The 26,250-nt window shown below is 49.9% G+C and overlaps 1 protein-coding gene across 1 annotated transcript in view; it reads right to left on the bottom strand.

Moving 5' to 3' along the window:
• Window positions 1-26,250, bottom strand: part of MAN1A2 (mannosidase alpha class 1A member 2) — a 163,478-nt gene that overhangs the window by 104,862 nt on the left and 32,366 nt on the right. Inside the window, 1 exon segment of the mRNA XM_075592935.1 lies at window positions 5,560-5,815. Coding sequence (XP_075449050.1) covers window positions 5,560-5,815 — 256 coding nt within the window.

The raw sequence follows: 26,250 nt of genomic DNA on the forward strand, positions 1-26,250 counted from the left end.
AGCGGGAGAACGAGCGAGAGAGAGAACGAGCGAGAGAGAGAGAGAACGAGCGAGCGAGAGAGAGAGAACGAGCGAGAGAGAGAGAGAACGAGCGAGCGAGAGAGAACGAGCGAGAGAGAGAACGAGAGAGAGAACGAGCGAGAGAGAACGAGCGAGAGAGAGAACGAGCGACAGAGAGAGAACGAGCGAGAGAGAGAGAGAGAACCAGCGAGCGAGAGAGAGAACGAGCGAGCGAGAACGAGAGAGAGAACGAGCGAGCGAGAGAGAATGAGCAAGAGAGAGAGAGAGAATGAGCAAGAGAGAAAGAGAGAATGAGCAAGAGAGAGAGAAAGAGAGGATGAGCGAGAGAAAGAGAGGATGAGCGAGAGAGAGAGAGAATGAGCGAGAGAGAGAGAGAATGAGCAAGAGAGAGAGAGAGAATGAGCAAGAGAGAGAGAGAGAGAGAATGAGCAAGAGAGAGAGAGAATGAGCAAGAGAGAGAGAGAATGAGCAAGAGAGACAGAGAATGAGCAAGAGAGAGAGAGAGAGAGAATGAGCGAGAGAGAGAGAATGAGCAAGAGAGAGAGAGAATGAGCAAGAGAGAGAGAGAATGAGCAAGAGAGAGAGAGAATGAGCAAGAGAGAGAGAGAATGAGCAAGAGAGAGAGAGAATGAGCAAGAGAGAGAGAGAATGAGCAAGAGAGAGAGAGAATGAGCAAGAGAGAGAGAGAATGAGCAAGAGAGAGAGAATGAGCGAGCAAGAGAGAGGGAGAGCGCGAATAAGAGAGGGAGAGTGCGAATAAGAGAGGGAGAGAGCGAATAAGAGAGGGAGAGCGCGAATAAGAGAGGGAGAGAGCGAATAAGAGAGGGAGAGAGCGAATAAGAGAGGGAGAGAGCGAATAAGAGAGGGAGAGAGAGAATGAGCAAGAGAGAGAGAGAGAATGAGCAAGAGAGAGAGAGAGAGAGAATGAGCAAGAGAGAGAGAGAGAGAGAGAATGAGCAAGAGAGAGAGAGAGAGAATGAGCAAGAGAGAGAGAATGAGCAAGAGAGAGAGAGAATGAGCAAGAGAGAGAGAGAGAGAGATAATGAGCAAGAGAGAGAGAATGAGCAAGAGAGAGAGAGAATGAGCAAGAGAGAGAGAGAATGAGCAAGAGAGAGAGAATGAGCAAGAGAAAGAGAGAATGAGCGAGAGAGAGAGAATGAGCAAGAGAGAGAGAATGAGCAAGAGAGAGAATGAGCAAGAGAGAGAATGAGCAAGAGAGAGAATGAGCGAGCAAGAGAGAGAGAATGAGCAAGAGAGAGGGAGAGAGCGAATAAGAGAGGGAGAGAGCGAATAAGAGAGGGAGAGAGCGAATAAGAGAGGGAGAGAGCGAATAAGAGAGGGAGAGAGCGAATAAGAGAGGGAGAGCGCGAATAAGAGAGGGGGAGAGGGAGAGAGCGAATAAGAGAGGGGGAGAGGGAGAGAGCGAATAAGAGAGGGGGAGAGAGTGAGAGCGAATAAGAGAGGGGGAGAGAGTGAGAGCGAATAAGAGAGGGGGAGAGAGTGAGAGCGAATAAGAGAGGGGGAGAGAGTGAGAGCGAATAAGAGAGGGGGAGAGAGTGAGAGCGAATAAGAGAGGGAGAGAGCGAATAAGAGAGGGAGAGAGCGAATAAGAGAGGGAGAGAGCGAATAAGAGAGGGAGAGCGCGAATAAGAGGGGGAGAGGGAGAGAGCGAATAAGAGAGGGGGAGAGGGAGAGAGCGAATAAGAGAGGGGGAGAGAGTGAGAGCGAATAAGAGAGGGGGAGAGAGTGAGAGCGAATAAGAGAGGGGGAGAGAGTGAGAGCGAATAAGAGAGGGGGAGAGAGTGAGAGCGAATAAGAGAGGGGGAGAGAGCGAGAGCGAATAAGAGAGGGGGAGAGAGCGAGAGCGAATAAGAGAGGGAGAGAGCGAATAAGAGAGGGAGAGAGCGAATAAGAGAGGGAGAGAGTGAATAAGAGAGGGAGAGAGCGAATAAGAGAGGGAGAGAGCGAATAAGAGAGGGAGAGAGCGAATAAGAGAGGGAGAGAGCGAATAAGAGAGGGAGAGAGCGAATAAGAGAGGGAGAGAGCGAATAAGAGGGAGAGAGCGAATAAGAGGGAGAGAGCGAATAAGAGGGAGAGAGCGAATAAGAGGGAGAGAGCGAATAAGAGGGAGAGCGAATAAGAGAGAGCGAGAGCGAATAAGAGAGAGCGAGAGCGAATAAGAGAGAGCGAGAGCGAATGAGAGAGAGCGAATAAGAGAGAGCGAATAAGAGAGAGCGAGAGAGCGAATAAGAGAGAGCGAATAGGAGAGCGAATAAGAGAGAGTGAATAAGAGAGAGTGAATAAGAGAGAGCGAATAGGAGAGAGCGAATAGGAGAGCGCGAATAGGAGAGAGCGAATAGGAGAGAGCGAATAGGAGAGAGCGAATAGGAGAGAGCGAATAGGAGAGAGCGAATAAGGCCTCGGGCATGGTCAGCGCTGGTGCTTACCAGTGAGCCCCTGCAGCCGCAATGAGAGCAAAATTTTAAATTCAAGCGCTCAAGGGAGCGCAGGGCCGGTCACGTGAGCGGTTCGCCCAATGAGGGCGAACCAGCTCCGTGACGTCACTGCCCCCCCCACCCCGGACCAAGGCCAGGGAAAGCACCACTTTCCCTCAGCCACAGCGCGCCTCCGTACGGCTGCTGCAACCCTGGACGCAGCCTATGAGAGCGAATAAGAGAGAGCGAATAAGAGAGAGCGAATAAGAGAGAGCGAATAAGAGAGCGCGAATAAGAGACAGCGAATAAGAGACAGCGAATAAGAGACAGCGAATAAGAGACAGCGAATAAGAGACAGCGAATAAGAGACAGCGAATAAGAGACAGCGAATAAGAGACAGCGAATAAGAGACAGCGAATAAGAGACAGCGAGAGAGCGAATAAGAGAGAGCGAATAGGAGAGCGAGAGAGAGCGAATAGGAGAGCGAGAGAGAGCGAATAGGAGAGCGAGAGAGAGCGAATAGGAGAGCGAGAGAGAGCGAATAGGAGAGCGCGAGAGAGCGAATAGGAGAGCGAATAGGAGAGCGAGAGAGAGCGAATAGGAGAGCGAGAGAGAGCGCATAGGAGAGCGAGAGAGAGCGCATAGGAGAGCGAGAGAGAGCGAATAGGAGAGCGAGAGAGCGGACAGGAGAGCGAGAGAGCGGACAGGAGAGCGAGAGAGCGGACAGGAGAGCGAGAGAGCGGACAGGAGAGCGAGAGAGCGAACAGGAGAGCGAGAGAGCGGACAGGAGAGCGAGAGAGCGAACAGGAGAGCGAGAGAGCGAACAGGAGAGCGAGAGAGCGAATAGGAGAGCGAGAGAGCGGACAGGAGAGCGAGAGAGCGAACAGGAGAGCGAGAGAGCGAATAGGAGAGCGAGAGAGAGCGAATAGGAGAGCGAGAGAGAGCGAGAGAGCGAATAGGAGAGCGAGAGAGAGCGAATAGGAGAGCGAGAGAGAGCGCATAGGAGAGCGAGAGAGAGCGAATAGGAGAGCGAGAGAGCGAATAGGAGAGCGAGAGAGCGGACAGGAGAGCGAGAGAGCGAACAGGAGAGCGAGAGAGCGGACAGGAGAGCGAGAGAGCGGACAGGAGAGCGAGAGAGCGAATAGGAGAGCGAGAGAGCGGACAGGAGAGCGAGAGAGCGGACAGGAGAGCGAGAGAGCGAACAGGAGAGCGAGAGAGCGAAAGGTTAATTGAGAAAAATAGAAAGGAAAAGCATGTGGGTGAGAGAAAATTAGAATGAGAGAAGGAGGCCCAGGGAGAGAGGTAAAGTGACAGGGAGAGAGGTAAAGTGACAGGGAGAGAGGTAAAGTGACAGGGAGAGAGGTAAAATGACAGGGAGAGAGGTAAAGTGGCAGGGAGAGGGGTAAAGTGACAGGGAGAGAGGTAAAGTGACAGGGAATAGACAGGGAACCAGAGATAGGAAGTGTGAGAGGGGGAGGGGAGGTGAGATGGGGAGGATAGAAAGGAGGAGGAAAGGGAGGAGAGAGGGAGAGATGAAGAGGGGGGAGTGAGGGGGTTGAGTGAGGGGGTTGAGTGAGGGGGGCAGCGGGACAAATTGTGAGAAAACTAACAAGTAAACTAGAGAAAGTGTGAGAGTGAGTGAGAGTCTGTGAGAGTGAGCGAGAGTCTGTGAGAGTGAGACTGGACAAGCAAAGCAAGTGCATGTGAGAGTGTGAGGAGTGGGGAGAGCGAGAGGTAGAAATGAATAAAGTGCGGGGGGGGGGGGGGAGAGGCCGATACTCAGACATTGGCGATAGAGTGAGAAGTTCCCGGGATCCTTGTTACAGACTAATGTAGGGGGTGCACTCAGGGGTCCAACCAGTGTGTGCGCTGTGGGAAGGGGGTCTCGCTCATCCCTGCTCAGTTACTAGGGACAGTCATTTCTATACGGGCAAATGTATATAGAGTTACAGTATCCTTACACTTAGGGGCTTACTCATGTCACTGCGATAGTGCCGGTCAGGGCATTATGGCACAGAAACTCCCTTTCAGGACAACTGGAGAATCCGTGTGACAATGACATTATTAATTGATATCATGGCATTTTAATGAGTAACCTCATTAAAGGTAGTGCTATTTTCTATTCTTAGTGGGTAGACGCTAATTTAGGAAGCTGATGAAGCAGATGGTAACCCTACTCCTAAAATGCGCACCAATGATACCAATTATAGGCTCCTGGTAACAAATGCAGGCGACTTTATGCGGTTGTTCTCAATTAAGTGAGTAGTCCAAAGTAATAAATCAAGTGGTTTAATCTGTGTGCGATTAATGCCGTGTAATTAAAAAAGAATGTCAAGAACAATTTAATTATATATATATATATATTTGTGCAATTTATGTTCTCCAGAGACCGTTGTTAATCCCCTCTCTCCCACCAGTAAAGTATCACCCCCATAATCCTTCACTTTCCTTGGCCGGTAATCACCATGCCAGACGGCCACCGGTGGAGCCCACACCCTTACCGAAACGGTCAGGTGTATTATTACTGCGTTTCTGGCAAACCTCGTCATATTGCACCGAGCACAGTGCGACCACTTTCACCGGAACGGTGATTCAATCTGGTTAAGGAATGGAATTACATGGGCCGGGTGCAATTTCCCATGGTTTGGTTTTGACTTTAAAAAAAAAAAAGGGAGAGAGAGATTTGGCAAACAAATTACAGGGGAAAAACTAAATAAGCAGGAAAATGCTAAAATAGCATAATAATGTATTAACCACGTGTTTACAAGAAGTATAAAATCAGAAGAACAATCAGAAAACTAAAATGACCGAAACCGTTAAAATGTAAACAGATATGGCGTGAAACACCCCAACTTTTCCTGCCATTGGTATCTCCCCAGTAGAGACGGCCACAGAGTCTGGTGTTCTGGTTCTGGAAGGAGGTTCTGATTTCCCAATCTCTATTACACATGACGTTTTCTCTAGTAGAAGCGAGTGCCCTTGGGTTATATGGGAAATATTCCCAGTAATTAGCCTGATTACCATAGCAGTGCGCGTGGCGCCTCTCCATGTTCGGTCTAATCACTCAGATGCAGTTGCACCTCAGTCGTTGTCCCCCCCTCACCTCTTTGATCTTGCCACGTTTCTCCCGGATGTCGGGGTCTCCGGGATCCCCGCTCTTTATCTCTGTGAGATGAGGGTTGGGAGCGAGCGGCAGGGGCTGGGTATTTTTCTTCTTCAGCTCTTCCATCAGCTTGTTCTTCTCGGTTTGGATCTCGGCTCGGATCTCCTCCCGAGACTTCTTCAGCTTCTCCTTGGCCTCCTCCAGCGCCCGCTCATGGTCAGCTCGGATCTTGTTTCTCAGCTGCTCCTCATCCTCCCTGGGGAGAGATTACAGGGTCAGGACAAGGGAACAAACAGCGGTAAGAAATGATCGTCACCGAGCCCCCTCACATAATGAGCTGGAAGACCTGCCTGTAAAGACTGGTTCGATGCACATTAAGTTTCTGTTACTTCCAACACAGGGTGATGTAGCGACCCAGAAGTGACCCACGACACAGGTAGGATTGCATGGCGGTTTAGCCTCTCCGGCAAACACCCTTCCAGCATTTTAGCTATTAAACCTATGGGTGCTTCCGCAAAAATATATTTTTGTGGCAAACATGATTATTTTTCTATGAACAATTTTATTAATAAATTAATAATTAAATGGGAAGGACTACCAGGAATATCAATATAAAGTTATTAATAGATGGTATCTCTCGTTTAAAGCATAACTTCAGACGGACGCTGGCGGCTCTGTGGTGGGGATAGAATACTTGGTGGGAATGTCCTAAGATACAGCCGCATCAGATTTTAGTTACACACACTGTTTGTGACTGGGCTCTCTCTCCCTCTCCAACCAGGCGTTTTGCTTTTGCTTGGTCTAAATGATGCCGATCTGTACCCTCTCCCTGAGATTTTGCCCACCCATCCGCTGGTGGCAGCATGCGGTTTAGTGGCAAACTGGAAAATCCCGATACTTCTCCGTTGACACAACAGTACAGCACAACTTGGGTTTTGGATGAAAAGAATTACCCTTAATCTTCAACATGGTCCCAAATTCTCTATCATCCGTTAACCCTTTATACAATCCCCCCTTTTTTCTCTCCGCTCCTATCACTCTGAAGGATATAGAGGGCAGCAAACCTCACCTTGAGAAAGTTGCACGCTGACACCAAAACGTCAGGTGCGTGGCTAATAAATGATCTTCTGCCCGCAGTGCCCTCTACATCCCTCATAGTCTACTCCCTGGTGGGGCAGTGCAGGAAGGCCTTACTGAGCAGGGGAGCGGTATTACTGCACTTCCTACTCCCCGGGAGAAGGTGTGACGGGAGCCGCTCTCACATCACTTTCTGAGGACAGAGTTACTGAGCAGGGGAGCGGTATTACTGCACTTCCTATTCCCCGGGAGGAGGTGTGACGGGAGCCGCTCTCACATCACTTTCTGAGGACAGAGTTACTGAGCAGGGGAGCGGTATTACTGCACTTCCTATTCCCCGGGAGAAGGTGTGACGGGGGAGCCGCTCTCACATCACTTTCTGAGGACAGCCTTACTGAGCAGGGGAGCGGTATTACTACACTTCCTATTCCCCGGGAGAAGGTGTGACGGGGGAGCCGCTCTCACATCACTTTCTGAGGACAGAGTTACTGAGCAGGGGGGCAGTATTACTGCACTTCCTATTCCCCGGGAGAAGGTGTGACGGGAGCCGCTCTCACATCACTTTCTGAGGACAGAGTTACTGAGCAGGGGAGCGGTATTACTGCACTTCCTATTCCCCGGGAGAAGGTGTGACGAGGAGCCGCTCTCACACCACTTTCTGAGGACAGAGTTACTGAGCAGGGGAGCGGTATTACTGCACTTCCTATTCCCCGGGAGAAGGTGTGACGGGGAGCCGCTCTCACATCACTTTCTGAGGACAGAGTTACTGAGCAGGAGAGCGGTATTACTGCACTTCCTATTCCCCGGGAGAAGGTGTGACGGGGAGCCGCTCTCACATCACTTTCTGAGGACAGAGTTACTGAGCAGGGGAGCGGTATTACTGCACTTCCTATTCCCCGGGAGAAGGTGTGACGGGGAGTCGCTCTCACATCACTTTCTGAGGACAGAGTTACTGAGCAGGGGAGCGGTATTACTGCACTTCCTATTCCCCGGGAGAAGGTGTGACGGGGAGTCGCTCTCACATCACTTTCTGAGGACAGAGTTACTGAGCGGGGGAGCGGTATTACTGCACTTCCTATTCCCCGGGAGGAGGTGTGACGGGGAGCCGCTCTCACATCACTTTCTGAGGACAGAGTTACTGAGCAGGGGAGCGGTATTACTGCACTTCCTATTCCCCGGGAGAAGGTGTGACGGGAGCCGCTCTCACATCACTTTCTGAGGACAGAGTTACTGAGCAGGGGAGCGGTATTACTGCACTTCCTATTCCCCGGGAGAAGGTGTGACGGGAGCCGCTCTCACATCACTTTCTGAGGACAGCGTTACTGAGCAGGGGAGCGGTATTACTGCACTTCCTATTCCCCGGGAGAAGGTGTGACGGGAGCCGCTCTCTCACATCACTTTCTGAGGACAGAGTTACTGAGCAGGGGGGCGGTATTACTGCACTTCCTATTCCCCGGGAGAAGGTGTGACGGGAGCCGCTCTCACATCACTTTCTGAGGACAGAGTTACTGAGCAGGGGAGCGGTATTACTGCACTTCCTATTCCCCGGGAGAAGGTGTGACGGGGAGCCGCTCTCTCACATCACTTTCTGAGGACAGAGTTACTGAGCAGGGGAGCGGTATTACTGCACTTCCTATTCCCCGGGAGAAGGTGTGACGGGAGCCGCTCTCACATCACTTTCTGAGGACAGCCTTACTGAGCAGGGGAGCAGTATTACTGCACTTCCTATTCCCCGGGAGAAGGTGTGACGGGGAGCCGCTCTCACATCACTTTCTGAGGACAGAGTTACTGAGCAGGGGAGCGGTATTACTGCACTTCCTATTCCCCGGGAGAAGGTGTGACGGGAGCCGCTCTCACATCACTTTCTGAGGACAGAGTTACTGAGCAGGGGAGCGGTATTACTGCACTTCCTATTCCCCGGGAGAAGGTGTGACGGGGAGCCGCTCTCACATCACTTTCTGAGGACAGAGTTACTGAGCAGGGGAGCGGTATTACTGCACTTCCTATTCCCCGGGAGAAGGTGTGACGGGGAGCCGCTCTCACATCACTTTCTGAGGACAGAGTTACTGAGCGGGGGAGCAGTATTACTGCACTTCCTATTCCCCGGGAGAAGGTGTGACGGGGAGCCGCTCTCACATCACTTTCTGAGGACAGAGTTACTTAGCAGGGGAGCGGTATTACTGCACTTCCTATTCCCCGGGAGAAGGTGTGACGGGAGCCGCTCTCACATCACTTTCTGAGGACAGAGTTACTGAGCAGGGGAGCGGTATTACTGCACTTCCTATTCCCCTGGAGAAGGTGTGACGGGGGAGCCGCTCTCACATCACTTTCTGAGGACAGAGTTACTGAGCAGGGGGCGGTATTACTGCACTTCCTATTCCCCGGGAGAAGGTGTGACGGGAGCCGCTCTCACATCACTTTCTGAGGACAGAGTTACTGAGCAGGGGGCGGTATTACTGCACTTCCTATTCCCCGGGAGAAGGTGTGACGGGAGCCGCTCTCACATCACTTTCTGAGGACAGAGTTACTGAGCAGGGGAGCGGTATTACTGCACTTCCTATTCCCCGGGAGAAGGTGTGACGGGAGCCGCTCTCACATCACTTTCTGAGGACAGCCTTACTGAGCAGGGGAGCAGTATTACTGCACTTCCTATTCCCCGGGAGAAGGTGTGACGGGGAGCCGCTCTCTCACATCACTTTCTGAGGACAGAGTTACTGAGCAGGGGAGCGGTATTACTGCACTTCCTATTCCCCGGGAGAAGGTGTGACGGGGAGCCGCTCTCACATCACTTTCTGAGGACAGCCTTACTGAGCAGGGGGGCGGTATTACTGCACTTCCTATTCCCCGGGAGGAGGTGTGACGGGGGAGCCGCTCTCACATCACTTTCTGAGGACAGAGTTACTGAGCAGGGGAGCGGTATTACTGCACTTCCTATTCCCCGGGAGAAGGTGTGACGGGAGCCGCTCTCACATCACTTTCTGAGGACAGAGTTACTGAGCGGGGGAGCGGTATTACTGCACTTCCTATTCCCCGGGAGGAGGTGTGACGGGAGCCGCTCTCACACCACTTTCTGAGGACAGAGTTACTGAGCGGGGCAGCGGTATTACTGCACTTCCTATTCCCCGGGAGAAGGTGTGACGGGAGCCGCTCTCACATCACTTTCTGAGGACATAGTTACTGAGCAGGGGAGCGGTATTACTGCACTTCCTACTCCCCGGGAGAAGGTGTGACGGGGGAGCCGCTCTCACATCACTTTCTGAGGACAGAATTACTGAGCAGGGGAGCGGTATTACTGCACTTCCTACTCCCCGGGAGAAGGTGTGACGGGAGCCGCTCTCTCACATCACTTTCTGAGGACAGAGTTACTGAGCAGGGGAGCGGTATTACTGCACTTCCTACTCCCCGGGAGAAGGTGTGACGGGAGCCGCTCTCACATCACTTTCTGAGGACAGAGTTACTGAGCAGGGGATCGGTATTACTGCACTTCCTATTCCCCGGGAGAAGGTGTGACGGGAGCCGCTCTCACATCACTTTCTAAGGACAGAGTTACTGAGCAGGGGAGCGGTATTACTGCACTTCCTACTCCCCGGGAGAAGGTGTGACGGGAGCCGCTCTCACATCACTTTCTGAGGACAGAGTTACTGAGCAGGGGAGCGGTATTACTGCACTTCCTATTCCCCGGGAGGAGGTGTGACGGGAGCCGCTCTCACACATCACTTTCTGAGGACAGAGTTACTGAGCAGGGGAGCGGTATTACTGCACTTCCTATTCCCCGGGAGAAGGTGTGACGGGGAGCCCCTCTCTCACATCACTTTCTGAGGACAGACTTACTGAGCAGGGGAGCGGTATTACTGCACTTCCTATTCCCCTGGAGAAGGTGTGACGGGAGCCGCTCTCACATCACTTTCTGAGGACAGAGTTACTGAGCAGGGGAGCGGTATTACTGCACTTCCTATTCCCCGGGAGAAGGTGTGACGGGAGCCGCTCTCACATCACTTTCTGAGGACAGCCTTACTGAGCAGGGGGGCGGTATTACTGCACTTCCTATTCCCCGGGAGAAGGTGTGACGGGAGCCGCTCTCACATCACTTTCTGAGGACAGAGTTACTGAGCAGGGGAGCGGTATTACTGCACTTCCTACTCCCCGGGAGAAGGTGTGACGGGAGCCGCTCTCACATCACTTTCTGAGGACATAGTTACTGAGCAGGGGAGCGGTATTACTGCACTTCCTACTCCCCGGGAGAAGGTGTGACGGGAGCCGCTCTCACATCACTTTCTGAGGACAGAGTTACTGAGCAGGGGAGCGGTATTACTGCACTTCCTATTCCCCGGGAGAAGGTGTGACGGGGAGCCGCTCTCACACATCACTTTCTGAGGACAGAGTTACTGAGCAGGGGAGCGGTATTACTGCACTTCCTATTCCCCGGGAGAAGGTGTGACGGGAGCCGCTCTCACATCACTTTCTGAGGACAGAGTTACTGAGCAGGGGAGCGGTATTACTGCACTTCCTATTCCCCGGGAGAAGGTGTGACGGGAGCCGCTCTCACATCACTTTCTGAGGACAGAGTTACTGAGCAGGGGAGCAGTATTACTGCACTTCCTATTCCCCGGGAGAAGGTGTGACGGGAGCCGCTCTCACATCACTTTCTGAGGACAGAGTTACTGAGCTGGGGGGCGGTATTACTGCACTTCCTATTCCCCGGGAGAAGGTGTGACGGGAGCCGCTCTCACATCACTTTCTGAGGACAGAGTTACTGAGCAGGGGAGCGGTATTACTGCACTTCCTATTCCCCGGGAGAAGGTGTGACGGGAGCCGCTCTCACATCACTTTCTGAGGACAGAGTTACTGAGCAGGGGAGCGGTATTACTGCACTTCCTATTCCCCGGGAGAAGGTGTGACGGGAGCCGCTCTCACATCACTTTCTGAGGACAGAGTTACTGAGCAGGGGAGCGGTATTACTGCACTTCCTATTCCCCGGGAGAAGGTGTGACGGGAGCCGCTCTCACATCACTTTCTGAGGACAGAGTTACTGAGCAGGGGAGCGGTATTACTGCACTTCCTATTCCCCGGGAGAAGGTGTGACGGGAGCCGCTCTCACATCACTTTCTGAGGACAGAGTTACTGAGCAGGGGAGCGGTATTACTGCACTTCCTACTCCCCGGGAGAAGGTGTGACGGGAGCCGCTCTCTCACATCACTTTCTGAGGACAGAGTTACTGAGCAGGGGAGCGGTATTACTGCACTTCCTATTCCCCGGGAGAAGGTGTGACGGGAGCCGCTCTCACATCACTTTCTGAGGACAGAGTTACTGAGCAGGGGGCGGTATTACTGCACTTCCTATTCCCCGGGAGAAGGTGTGACGGGAGCCGCTCTCACATCACTTTCTGAGGACAGACTTACTGAGCAGGGGAGCGGTATTACTGCACTTCCTATTCCCCGGGAGAAGGTGTGACGGGGAGCCGCTCTCACATCACTTTCTGAAGACAGAGTTACTGAGCAGGGCAGCGGTATTACTGCACTTCCTATTCCCCGGGAGAAGGTGTGACGGGAGCCGCTCTCTCACATCACTTTCTGAGGACAGAGTTACTGAGCAGGGGAGCGGTATTACTGCACTTCCTATTCCCCGGGAGAAGGTGTGACGGGAGCCGCTCTCACATCACTTTCTGAGGACAGCCTTACTGAGCAGGGGGGCGGTATTACTGCACTTCCTATTCCCCGGGAGAAGGTGTGACGGGAGCCGCTCTCACATCACTTTCTGAGGACAGAGTTACTGAGCAGGGGAGCGGTATTACTGCACTTCCTACTCCCCGGGAGAAGGTGTGACGGGAGCCGCTCTCACATCACTTTCTGAGGACATAGTTACTGAGCAGGGGAGCGGTATTACTGCACTTCCTACTCCCCGGGAGAAGGTGTGACGGGAGCCGCTCTCACATCACTTTCTGAGGACAGAGTTACTGAGCAGGGGAGCGGTATTACTGCACTTCCTATTCCCCGGGAGAAGGTGTGACGGGGAGCCGCTCTCACACATCACTTTCTGAGGACAGAGTTACTGAGCAGGGGAGCGGTATTACTGCACTTCCTATTCCCCGGGAGAAGGTGTGACGGGAGCCGCTCTCACATCACTTTCTGAGGACAGAGTTACTGAGCAGGGGAGCGGTATTACTGCACTTCCTATTCCCCGGGAGAAGGTGTGACGGGAGCCGCTCTCACATCACTTTCTGAGGACAGAGTTACTGAGCAGGGGAGCAGTATTACTGCACTTCCTATTCCCCGGGAGGTGTGACGGGAGCCGCTCTCACATCACTTTCTGAGGACAGAGTTACTGAGCTGGGGGGCGGTATTACTGCACTTCCTATTCCCCGGGAGAAGGTGTGACGGGAGCCGCTCTCACATCACTTTCTGAGGACAGAGTTACTGAGCAGGGGAGCGGTATTACTGCACTTCCTATTCCCCGGGAGAAGGTGTGACGGGAGCCGCTCTCACATCACTTTCTGAGGACAGAGTTACTGAGCAGGGGAGCGGTATTACTGCACTTCCTATTCCCCGGGAGAAGGTGTGACGGGAGCCGCTCTCACATCACTTTCTGAGGACAGAGTTACTGAGCAGGGGAGCGGTATTACTGCACTTCCTATTCCCCGGGAGAAGGTGTGACGGGAGCCGCTCTCACATCACTTTCTGAGGACAGAGTTACTGAGCAGGGGAGCGGTATTACTGCACTTCCTATTCCCCGGGAGAAGGTGTGACGGGAGCCGCTCTCACATCACTTTCTGAGGACAGAGTTACTGAGCAGGGGAGCGGTATTACTGCACTTCCTACTCCCCGGGAGAAGGTGTGACGGGAGCCGCTCTCTCACATCACTTTCTGAGGACAGAGTTACTGAGCAGGGGAGCGGTATTACTGCACTTCCTATTCCCCGGGAGAAGGTGTGACGGGAGCCGCTCTCACATCACTTTCTGAGGACAGAGTTACTGAGCAGGGGAGCGGTATTACTGCACTTCCTATTCCCCGGGAGAAGGTGTGACGGGAGCCGCTCTCACATCACTTTCTGAGGACAGAGTTACTGAGCAGGGGAGCGGTATTACTGCACTTCCTATCCCCGGGAGAAGGTCACAGGGCGACGCTGTGCTGCAGGGTGCACAGGTAACGTAGGGGTTAAACCCGTGTTACATGTTGGGAAAGAACGAACGCAGAACAGTTGTGAAGGAAAAGGAGGGACAGGCAGCGTCTGCCCCGGGCTCCAAATGTTACTTATAAACATCATTAACTCAATGCAATCATTTCCCAAGCTATGTGTTCTTGAATAGTACTGATAATGCACCTGGTGCTTTTCATAGACACTGAACATTTGCTCATTAAATGGGTGCAAATAAATGTCCCACCTTTCAATATATATCAAATAGTTCACGGTCTGGTTCTTTTCTCAATTTAATCAGAGACGATAGCAAACATCTTTCCCCGCATCATGGCAGCCGGGCACATCATTCAGGCGCACAGAACGCAGTTACAGAGGGGGGAATCCTGAGCTTGCACGTGAAAGGATTCTGCATTCTATCAATGCAAACATCTTTCCCCGCATCATGTCAGCCGGGCACATCATTCAGGCGCACAGAACGCAGTTACAGAGGGGGGAATCCTGAGCTTGCACGTGAAAGGATTCTGCATTCTATCAATGCAAACATCTTTCCCCGCATCATGTCAGCCGGGAACATCATTCAGGCGCACAGAACGCAGTTACAGAGGGGGGAATCCTGAGCTTGCACGTGAAAGGATTCTGCATTCTATCAATGCAAACATCTTTCCCCGCGTCATGTCAGCCGGGCACATCATTCAGGCGCACAGAACGCAGTTACAGAGGGAGAATCCTTAGCTTGCACGTGAAAGGATTCTGCATTCTATCAATGCAAACATCTTTCCCCGCATCATGTCAGCCGCGCACATCATTCAGGCGCACAGAACGCAGTTACAGAGGGGGGAATCCTGAGCTTGCACGTGAAAGGATTCTGCATTCTATCAATGCAAACGCAATCCGTATACATTTAGCAATCACCCGTTTTTCTCACCTTCAGCCCAAAATGTTCTTAGTCAATCATCAATGCCAGAACACCGTTTCTGTTTAGCAATATTTACTCTGATCTAGAAGAGCCTCTTTGTTCTGTCACTAAGTAACTACAGTTAATCCTATGTTCCCTATCTTATCAGACCCCTCTCTATTGTATTTATCTCACTACTATTTCATTAACTTTTGAATCCAAACTGGTGCAACTTAGCAGACGTTAAACATACACCTGGCTGTCTCCAGCTTATCTTTGCAGAGTCAGCTAATCATTTTCCAATATAATTTCTAAATGAATACTAAATTAATTATTTTAACCAGTTACATGCTGAATATATATGAACATAGAGAATATAGTATAATTCATATTTAGGCTTGAAATCATCCTCTCTTCAGGCACAGGTCGCTGTCCCAAACAGCTTACTATCTAATGTTGCTCGTCTAAGACATGTGAAATAAAATGGTGTGCTTTGTTAGTGCGGACACTCAGGTGAGAACTGCATGCGTGTGCTGGGAAGACTGCGCCCTTAGCTATAAATCCCGGGACAAATGACCGTGTCCCTGCTGTTATCAGCTTGATTGCATACAGACGTGTTTCAGGCCGCTGGCCCCCGGAGCAAGAAACATTGCAATGTATCATGTGATATGCAATCGCTTCCACACAACCGTTTGCAATGCCTGGGAATCGGAGTAATATATTATCTTACCAGTGTGGCCAATAACAAAAGTAAAGTCTATACACCGTCATCTCGTTCCACAGCATGGCTTATTAACCATGATCACCACTATGAATGTCCCCTCCACTGCTTTTCCTGAGGTTCTGCTAAATCCCACTCTCCCTTTAACCCCCCCCCCCTCCCTATATGGGGAATATAGACTATTTCTGAAACACACACAGGTGTCAGTTTCCCATAGGGAATACAGCATGATTGCAGACCTCCTCCCAGGCTGTGATGAGAATGGAGTTTTCTTGTTTTCCTGATGGCCTACTGATGGTGTATGATGAGTTGGGCGACATGTACTTACTCGCGAGTGTACTTAAAGTGAGTGTCCTTAAAGCGGGGTATGCCTGTACATCTTAACTGATGATGGGAGTCCCCTGGCTAACATGAGCGGTATCCCGAGTGCCACAGAATGGTGAATATACCAAAGCCAAGTAACCAATACATTGTATTTATGAATAACTGGTGTCGGTATTGTTCACGTGTGCACTCGTGGCCGAGATCGACAACCCGAATCAATCTCTTGAATAAGTAATTTTGTTGTCAGAACACAAGCTATACTCCAATTTCTCAGGCGACACAAGGGGGATCAGCGGCCCTCTTCCCTGAATGTCTTACCCCTCTCACACCTGGACGCCTCTCCGGACGCCACGGACAACCTCCCACCTGAAAACTACAAACCTTGCAGAAAGTGTATGGAGAGAGACGAGACACGGAGAGAGAGACGAGACACGGAGAGAGAGACGAGACACGGAGAGAGAGACGAGACACGGAGAGAGAGACGAGACGAGACACGGAGAGAGAGACGAGACACGGAGAGAGAGACGAGACACGGAGAGAGAGACGAGACACGGAGAGAGAGACGAGACACGGAGAGAGAGACGAGACACGGAGAGAGAGACGAGACACGGAGAGAGACGAGACACGGAGAGAGACGAGACACGGAGAGAGACGAGACACGGAGAGAGAGACGAGACACGGAGAGAGACGAGACACGGAGAGAGACGAGACACGGAGAGAGACGAGACACGGAGAGAGACGAGACACGGAGAGAGACGAGACACGGAGAGAGACGAGACACGGAGAGAAACGAGACAGGGAGAGAGACGAGACACGGAGAGAGACGAGACACGGAGAGAGACGAGACACGGAGAGAGACAAGACACGGAGAGAGAGACAAGACACGGAGAGAGACAAGACAGAGAGAGACAGAGAGACAGATTATACACATTCATTATAAAAGTTGAAATAGTAAATATGATATTAAATGAAAATGTCGGCACTAAATACCCAGAAGGTAGGGTTGGTAACAGAGGTGAGTAAGCTGGGAGTGTTGTGATGCTATCCCTAACAGGGAAATATGCACACAAATATAACGAGGTTACAGCACAACAGCCACAGGTCCTGAGACGATATAACCACACAGCAAGGTTATATAGTCTTGGATCTGGTGACGATACACAATAAAATCAGGATGAAAGGTTCATATGGACCTGACACATGGTCTTTCTCTGTTCCTGGCTGTCACAAGCATGAGGACTTGCATTGTGAACGTGTGAGTAGAGATGTACTTTGTATCTCTGGCTTAGTGGAGAACGGCACTTTGAGGAATTTGTTTGTCTGTGTATTGGCTGCACACGCAGGATTCTCAGGGATAGTAATAGAAATACAGGGCTAGTAATCAGAAAGGAAAGGTATACGGGGGATAGTAATCAGAAAGGAAAGGTATACAGGGCTAGTAATCAGAAAGGAAAGGTATACGGGGATAGTAATCAGAAAGGAAAGGTATACAGGGCTAGTAATCAGAAAGGAAAGGTATATAAAGATAGTAATCAGAAAGGAAAGGTATACGGGGATAGTAATCAGAAAGGAAAGGTATACAGGGCTAGTAATCAGAAAGGAAAGGTATACAGGGCTAGTAATCAGAAAGTAAAGGTATACGGGGGATAGTAATCAGAAAGGAAAGGTATACAGGGCTAGTAATCAGAAAGGAAAGGTATACAGGGATAGTAATCAGAAAGGAAAGGTATACGGGGATAGTAATCAGAAAGGAAAGGTATACAGGGCTAGTAATCAGAAAGGAAAGGTATACGGGGATAGTAATCAGAAAGGAAAGGTATACAGGGCTAGTAATCAGAAAGGAAAGGTATACAGGGATAGTAATCAGAAAGGAAAGGTATACGGGGGATAGTAATCAGAAAGGAAAGGTATACAGGGCTAGTAATCAGAAAGGAAAGGTATACAGGGATAGTAATCAGAAAGGAAAGGTATACGGGGGATAGTAATCAGAAAGGAAAGGTATACAGGGCTAGTAATCAGAAAGGAAAGGTATACGGGGATAGTAATCAGAAAGGAAAGGTATACGGGGATAGTAATCAGAAAGGAAAGGTATACAGGGCTAGTAATCAGAAAGGAAAGGTATATAAAGATAGTAATCAGAAAGGAAAGGTATACGGGGATAGTAATCAGAAAGGAAAGGTATACAGGGCTAGTAATCAGAAAGGAAAGGTATACAGGGCTAGTAATCAGAAAGGAAAGGTATACGGGGGATAGCAATCAGAAAGGAAAGGTATACAGGGCTAGTAATCAGAAAGGAAAGGTATACAGGGATAGTAATCAGAAAGGAAAGGTATACGGGGATAGTAATCAGAAAGGAAAGGTATACAGGGCTAGTAATCAGAAAGGAAAGGTATACGGGGATAGTAATCAGAAAGGAAAGGTATACAGGGCTAGTAATCAGAAAGGAAAGGTATACAGGGATAGTAATCAGAAAGGAAAGGTATACGGGGGATAGTAATCAGAAAGGAAAGGTATACAGGGCTAGTAATCAGAAAGGAAAGGTATACAGGGATAGTAATCAGAAAGGAAAGGTATACGGGGATAGTAATCAGAAAGGAAAGATATACGGGGGATAGTAATCAGAAAGGAAAGGTATACAGGGAGAGAATTAGAAAGGAAAGATATACGGGGATAGTAATCAGAAAGGAAAGGTATACAGGGAGAGAATTAGAAAGGAAAGATATACAGGGATAAGAGTTAGGAAGGAAAGGTATACAGGGATAGGAATTATAAAGGTATACGGGGATAGGAATTAGAAAGGAAAGGTATACAGGGATAAGAATTAGGAAGGAAAGGTATACGGGGATAGGAATTAGAAAGGGAAGGTATACAGGGATATACCAAATAAGTAAACATGGGAAGGATCGTTGATCCATCGAGTAATCTGATTGCCAATTCTTGGAGTCAGGAAGGAATTTATTTTCCCTTATGAGATATCATTGGATAATGTGTCACTGGGGTTTTTGTTTGCCTTCCTCTGGGTCAATATACTGTAAGTACGGATATAGGATAAAGTATCTGTCGTCTATATTTAGTATAGGTTGAACTTGGACGTATGTCTTTTTTCAGCCTCATCTACTATGTAACTATGTTAGCAGAAATATATCATGCATATTACCTGCACCTCTCAGGGAGTGTGGGCTTCTTCTGCAGTGTGTCCGAGAGGGAATTCTCGCAAGGCCCCAACCTTGGACATTACACAAACAATGCCTGGAATTCCTCCAGCTGCGACACACAGATCAGCCCCTGCTCGGGCAATGCCTGGAGACCGACCGGGATCATGCCAGCGGGAATACCAGAACATCGTGCTCTACGCGTCTACGGTGTGCGCCAATTTAGGAAGACAAGACCAGACCTGACAGACATTAAATGATGAGAGCAGGGGTGAGCAACTCCAGTCCTCAAGTGCCACTAACAGGTCAGGTTTTAAGGATATCCCTGCTTCAGCTCAGGTGGCTCAATCAGAGGCTCAGCTCACCTGTGCTGAAGCAGGAACTGATTGAGCCACCTGTGCTGAAGCAGGGATATTCTTAAAACCTGACCTGTTGGTGGCCCTTGAGGACTGGAGTTGCCCGCCCCTGAATAAAAGCATTGATCTAAATCTTCTCTGGGAGAAAAAAAAAAGAAAAATCACAATTGGGGACCATCTTTACTAATCCCCTAAAATAAATCCTTTTGATCCATAGGAGATGGATGATTGATCAGGACACCAGGGGGACGGGGGGAATTGTATCGGTGCTCGATGGCATTAAATACTATTGACAGTTAACGCTAATGGAGATCAGATACCCATTATCGTAGCTTTGTGAATCCCCCCTAGCCTTAGCTACGGACCATGCCAGGGATGGACATAGCACTTAGGGAGTGAAACCACGCAGAGCGCAACGGGAATTTCTAACCATAACTGGGCTTTGGGATTGCAGCACAATGTCACTGTGACTACAAATATCTTCCAATGAAAGTACACAATAAGGCTGCACACGCTTAGCACAGCTTCCCGGGGCGTTCCTGCACCCGCCTGATAAGGGACAGGAATGCCAATGACTTGTGGATATGTGAGCGGGCGGCTCCCGCGGGGAAAGGGGGCGCTGCCTTTGGAGGAGGCACGACCGCGGTGACGGACTGGTTCAGGCTGTCCCTCTGAGCATGTACAGAACAGGGAGGAACGAGGGACACCGGGTATCCGAAACACGTTCATATATCACAAGGGCATCAGGCATGTGCGGCACTAACATGTGTTTCTACAGAGAAGGACTCGCTCGAACACAGGATCAGGCGCGAATGGCGGAGGGAAGCAGCCCCCGGGGGAATGCAAGGGCGAAAACAAGGAAACCAACAAGGCGTGGAGTCTATTACAAGACACCTTATACAGTAGCTCATTTACTTGCATTGACTGTAATGTGTCTTATAGCATAGCACAGGGGTGGCCAACTCCAGTCCCAAGGCCACTAACAGGCCACGTATTAGGGATATCCCTGCTTCAGCACAGGCGGCTCAATCCTTATTTTATTTATTTGTATATATAAAAATGTTTTACCAGGAAGTAATATATTGAGAGTTACTTCTTGTTTTCAAGTATGTCCTGGGCACAGAGTTATAACAATACATGGTTACATTAAATAAACAGAGTTATACAGTCAATTCAAAGACATTTCATGGACAGATAGAGTTGGAAAATTGGGTACAGGGGATAAAAGGGCTGGTGAGTTTCAGATTGAAATAGAGCAGCTTTAACATCACCAAACATCAGCAAATGGCTCATACCCTTTGGCTGCGGCAAAGGCTGCCTGCCTTTGGGGTGACGCAGATGTAGACTGAAGGGGTTCAGATTGTATGCAGCTGTGGTTTCAAAAAGTCCTTTGTCCTCCTGGGTCATTAGTATTCCAGAGGGTGGGGCTGACGAAATACAGCAGTAAGCCAACGCAGATATTAACCCTTGCCAGCGTGCTATGTGCAGAGGGTAACAGTTCTTGGGGAACCCCATCAGGAGTCCACCTTTGGGGCAACGCAGATGTAGACTATGACTGAGCCTCCTGTGCTGAAGGGATATCCTTAAAACCAGACTTTTTGCTGGCCCTTGAGGACTGGAGTTGGCCACCCCTGGCATAGCACCACTTAGTAGACATGGGTTTATGTAGAACATTGCTTTCCTCTGGACTTGGATTAAGATTGGTAACAGACAGATATATCCGATTAGTTAAGTATGACCTAAGAAGGAGATCACAGTGCGCTGCACCTCACCCACACCCCCCGCCCAGATTCACACAGGAGGTGGCACACGTAACGCCCATTGATATGAATGGGAATAAAGACGTGCCAATGCATGCCATCCTTCTGCGGATCAGGGCCCATGTCGGTGAGGGCTTCCTCGCGGACATGAAAAGAAGATGGGAGGTAACCAGCCACAGGCGGCTTTGAGATCACATCCCAAACTACATGACTACCCTTCTTCCACGCGTGTATCCCCAGGAGGTTTGGAGTACCGTGTGCACGGGTGACATCTAAATCAGCACACACAGTCCTTTCCTAACATCTGACTGACCAAATATGTCGGATACTGTTGGCACACACTCAAGATTTAATTAGATATAACTCAAACACAGGAACAGGAGCACGTTGTGACATAATGATCCTGAGGAGATTGATAACAAGTACTGCCCTGCTCAGCGAGAAGTAATCTCACCGTGGGATCTTTGCCCTGCAATTGTACGGTAATGTGGGAGATTGATGAAAATGAGCAATTTGGCATCTCCCGTCTCTGCGCGGGAGCCCGGGCAGCCAGACACACAGGGGAACGGCCACAGATTCAGCCAGCTCTGGGCAATACGTTACATCCCCTCGGCAGCCAGGGGCAGGGACGGGACTGATGAAGTGAATAGCAATCAGTGATGAGCCAGGAAGAAGGAGATTGGGAGGATAGCTGCATATCCTAAAACAAGACGGGGAGAGAGATTGCTCAGCACCATAGTGTGGGGGAGGAGCACCGTGGCAGATGGCCACGAAGATGACTTTGGAAAGTTTGCAAAAAGGAAAGATAGCCGCGATTCTTACACTGGGGCGCAGAATGAAAGAAACGCGATTCTTGCACTGGGGCGCAGAATGAAAGAAACGCGATTCTTACACTGGGGGCACAGAATGAAAGAAACGCGATTCTTACACTGGGCGCAGAATGAAAGAAACGCGATTCTTACACTGGGGCGCAGAATGAAAGAAACGCGATTCTTACACTGGGGCGCAGAATGAAAGAAACGCGATTCTTACACTGGGGCGCAGAATGAAAGAAACGCGATTCTTACACTGGGGCGCAGAATGAAAGAAACGCGATTCTTACACTAGGGCGCAGAATGAAACGCGATTCTTACACTGGGGGACGCAGAATGAAATATAGCCGCGATTCTTATACTGGGGCGCAGAATGAAAGAAACGCGATTCTTACACTGGGGCGCAGAATGAAAGAAACGCGATTCTTACACTGGGGCGCAGAATGAAAGAAACGCGATTCTTACACTGGGGCGCAGAATGAAAGAAACGCGATTCTTACACTGGGGCGCAGAATGAAAGAAACGCGATTCTTACACTAGGGCGCAGAATGAAACGCGATTCTTACACTGGGGGACGCAGAATGAAATATAGCCGCGATTCTTATACTGGGGCGCAGAATGAAAGAAACGCGATTCTTACACTGGGGCGCAGAATGAAAGAAACGCGATTCTTACACTGGGGGCGCAGAATGAAAAACGCGATTCTTACACTGGGGCGCAGAATGAAAGAAACGCGATTCTTACACTGGGGCGCAGAATGAAAGAAACGCGATTCTTACACTGGGGGCGCAGAATGAAAAACGCGATTCTTACACTGGGGCGCAGAATGAAAGAAACGCGATTCTTACACTGGGGGCGCAGAATGAAAGAAACGCGATTCTTACACTGGGGGCGCAGAATGAAAGAAACGCGATTCTTACACTGGGGGCGCAGAATGAAACGCGATTCTTACACTGGGGACGCAGAATGAAACGCGATTCTTACACTGGGGGCGCAGAATGAAAGAAACGCGATTCTTACACTGGGGGCGCAGAATGAAAAAAAACGCGATTCTTACACTGGGGGCCCAGCGCTGCCGAGGCGGCGTTACCATCTCAGAGCGGCCCAGCGCTGCCGAGGCGGCGTTACTATCTCAGAGCGGCCCAGCGCTGCCGAGGCGGCGTCACTATCTCAGAGCTGCTCAGCGCTGCCGAGGCGGCGTTACTATCTCAGAGCTGCTCAGCGCTGCCGAGGCGGCGTTACTATCTCAGAGCGGCCCAGCGCTGCCGAGGCGGCGTTACTTTCTCAGAGCGGCCCAGCGCTGCCGAGGCGGCGTTACTATCTCAGAGCGCCCAGCGCTGCCGAGGCGGCGTTACTATCTCAGAGCGGCCCAGCGCTGCCGAGGCGGCGTCACTATCTCAGAGCGGCCCAGCGCTGCCGAGGCGGCGTTACTATCTCAGAGCGCCCAGCGCTGCCGAGGCGGCGTTACTATCTCAGAGCAGCCCAGCGCTGCCGAGGCGGCGTTACTATCTCAGAGCGGCCCAGCGCTGCCGAGGCGGCGTCACTATCTCAGAGCGGCCCAGCGCTGCCGAGGCGGCGTTACCATCTCAGAGCGGCCCAGCGCTGCCGAGGCGGCGTTACCATCTCAGAGCGGCCCAGCGCTGCCGAGGCGGCGTTACCATCTCAGAGCGGCCCAGCGCTGCCGAGGCGGCGTTACTATCCGCTTCAGAGCGGAGATAAAAAAAACTCATCAATAATGAGAGCATGGTAAAGAGAGGGACTGATAAACAGGAACAATATGCAGGATGCTTCAGCTGAGCCGGCTACGGAAAAACCAGGACGGCCAGCCGACATACATATTACCCATCTAGCACTGGAGAGGCCTGCCAGGCACAGGCCGGGCTAAGAGGAATTCATGCCAGTGATATATTCAGTGGGTATAATTGGTGACACACACACACACCTCTTCTGCCTTGAAAACGCTTTTGTGACTCACCGCTAGGACTCCCTGCTTCAGCACAGACCAGAAGGTAAATCGTGCATAGGGATGTAAGGTATCCTTGGAACAGCCAAGGGGTCCGTAGGTAAGGGAGGAGTGCCCAGTTAATGCCCAGTTACCCAGACCCTGTATAGAGGTTCTGGGGGTACTCCAACCATACATGAGGTTGCAAGGGTTTTAAAAAGCTACGTCAGATTTGCAGTGTATGAGGGATATGGCCAGTGGGAATAAAAGTAAAAAACATTCTCATTCTCTCATAACCAAAAGACTTAGAAGGTATAAAGGTGTAAAGCATATTTTATTAAACAGGTATGTTTAAAGTGTATAATGCTTGTGCACGGTTTTATGAGCTGGGGACTTCACAGTCCACGGTTTCAAGATACCATGTGGATACCAAGCTTGGTGCCACCAAGTCTGCTCGGGTCTCGGACATGAAAGCCTCAGAGGTTACTGTGAAAGCCATTTGAGTACCGGAGTTAGGTTCAAGTACTCCCTTCCTGAGATGAATGGAAGTCATCAGACCACCATTTGCCCCAGCCCAGACTGTGAGGAGCCCAATACCGCGGGTGGCGTCTGCATGACAAGTGGTAGAGGTGCCAGGTTGGCGCATGCCCTTGTCAGATTCTGAATCCATGCTTGTCCGGCTTTGATAGACTGGCAGCGCTCTGATAGGCTGGTAGGATTCTCCCCACGCTCGGATTGGCTATAGTATTTCATGAATTAACTCTGAAATAATATAAGAAACCCTCAGCCAATCAGGATGAGAGATTCTCACAGATTCTAAGCGCGAGAACAGCAGCGTTAAATTTGAAGCGACCAAAAGATGCTCTTGGAGAAATAGCAGCGAGCCAGCTTCAGAAATTTCAAGGCAAAATATTTTCTAAGTCCCACTTTTCAGGGCCAAGTTCGGAGAAGAGGAGAACGTAGCGGTCACGGCTGGGATTGCAAGCCGAAAAGACTACCAAGACGTTTGGTACCATCTTCTGGTCAAGGGATTTTGGCATCTCCGGATGAGAGAGAGCGGTGGCGTCAGGAACGTCATGCCAATTTCAGTTCCAGGACAAGTCCCGTCCAACCTAAAGACTTTTTTTCTGTTCTATTTTACATGGAAAGTCTAGTTTTTTTTAGCCCAGACCCCCAGTAAGCGTGTTTTCTTCTTTATTTTGCAATCCACTGTGTGCGACGTCTGTTTCTATGGAATAAATGACAATTTGTTTTACCATCTTGTTTTGCTCAGTGAATGATCCCGGTAAAAATGTGTAAATACCTGGTCTCCCGTGAGAAACGAGAGCCGAGTTACTCCTGCTGTCCTCCTTCCAATGCTCTGAAGATGTTACCGATCACGATGACACTTCCCTACAGGGTAAAAAGGTCAAATACCATTGCCGTACAGAAATGGCACTGCACCTCGGATGGTAATGAAGCCCTCTGCTGTCTGTGGGACAAGCAAAGCAACCTCGGCCATTTAGACGCTGTACAATTTGTGTTTATATAAGATACCTTTTTACCCGATTCACACAATTAATTACAAAATCTTGCACAGATTTCCAGGTTTAGAAAAAGATTGAAGTAAAAACATTTTCCTTATCTCTTTAAATGATTGCTTTCTAAGAGTTGCTTTATCGCATCCTTTAATACCCGGGTATTGGCTCGGGCAGCAACAAGCCTTTTTGTGCTTCCTACAATGGGATTAACACGTATTGTGTTCGGACTATCATTAAATCACACTACTTGTCGGGTTTAGCAGAAGGCTAACTGGCTCATTGTCATATTGTGATAGGGTACAATGTGTTCAGATATTAATATGGTCTCCTTTACAAATTGACTTTCCTGTTTCCTTTGACTACACCGCCTTTAAACTGCTTCTCAATTGAATAACATCTATGAAATACCTTCCTCATCACTTATTCATACGTGGCCTCCAACAAATTTTGTATGCTTGGAAAGACCAGCTATGCCTGAAGTCATGGCATGACTTCTACGTATAAATAACATTATTACAATAGAAAACCATTCACTTGACAACTTTAAAAAATACATGGTAACCTATCCCCAACAATACAGATGTTTCTATGAGCGTTTGTGGTGGTCTTTGTCCTTTCAGCAATATTTTAGAAGCAATGGCACTTGATCTTCTCATGTCTACTATCACCTGACGCATTTCAGTTATTATGTACCCGACAACGCATTTCACAATTTCCTGTGTGTGTTAATATCTACACATTTTATTATGTATTCTACTGTATGTCACGTAAAAATGTGAATACACACTTTCATACATTGGCAAGTCAAATAAAGTCAGATACTATCAGACTATATTTGACTGGTCAATATATTATATAATTTTTCACTGGTCAAATGCTCCCCTCTACTGATCTCTGCACCTCCTGTCCTGGGAGATAACCGAACACCGTAGCTGTTGGTTTGATGTGTTGAGATGCAGCAGGGGAGTGGGGGAGGGGAAAAGGTTCGGCCCTGGAGC

This window comes from Ascaphus truei, chromosome 3, assembly GCF_040206685.1.
Source record: "Ascaphus truei isolate aAscTru1 chromosome 3, aAscTru1.hap1, whole genome shotgun sequence".
In the NCBI taxonomy this organism is placed as follows: Eukaryota; Metazoa; Chordata; class Amphibia; order Anura; family Ascaphidae; genus Ascaphus; species Ascaphus truei.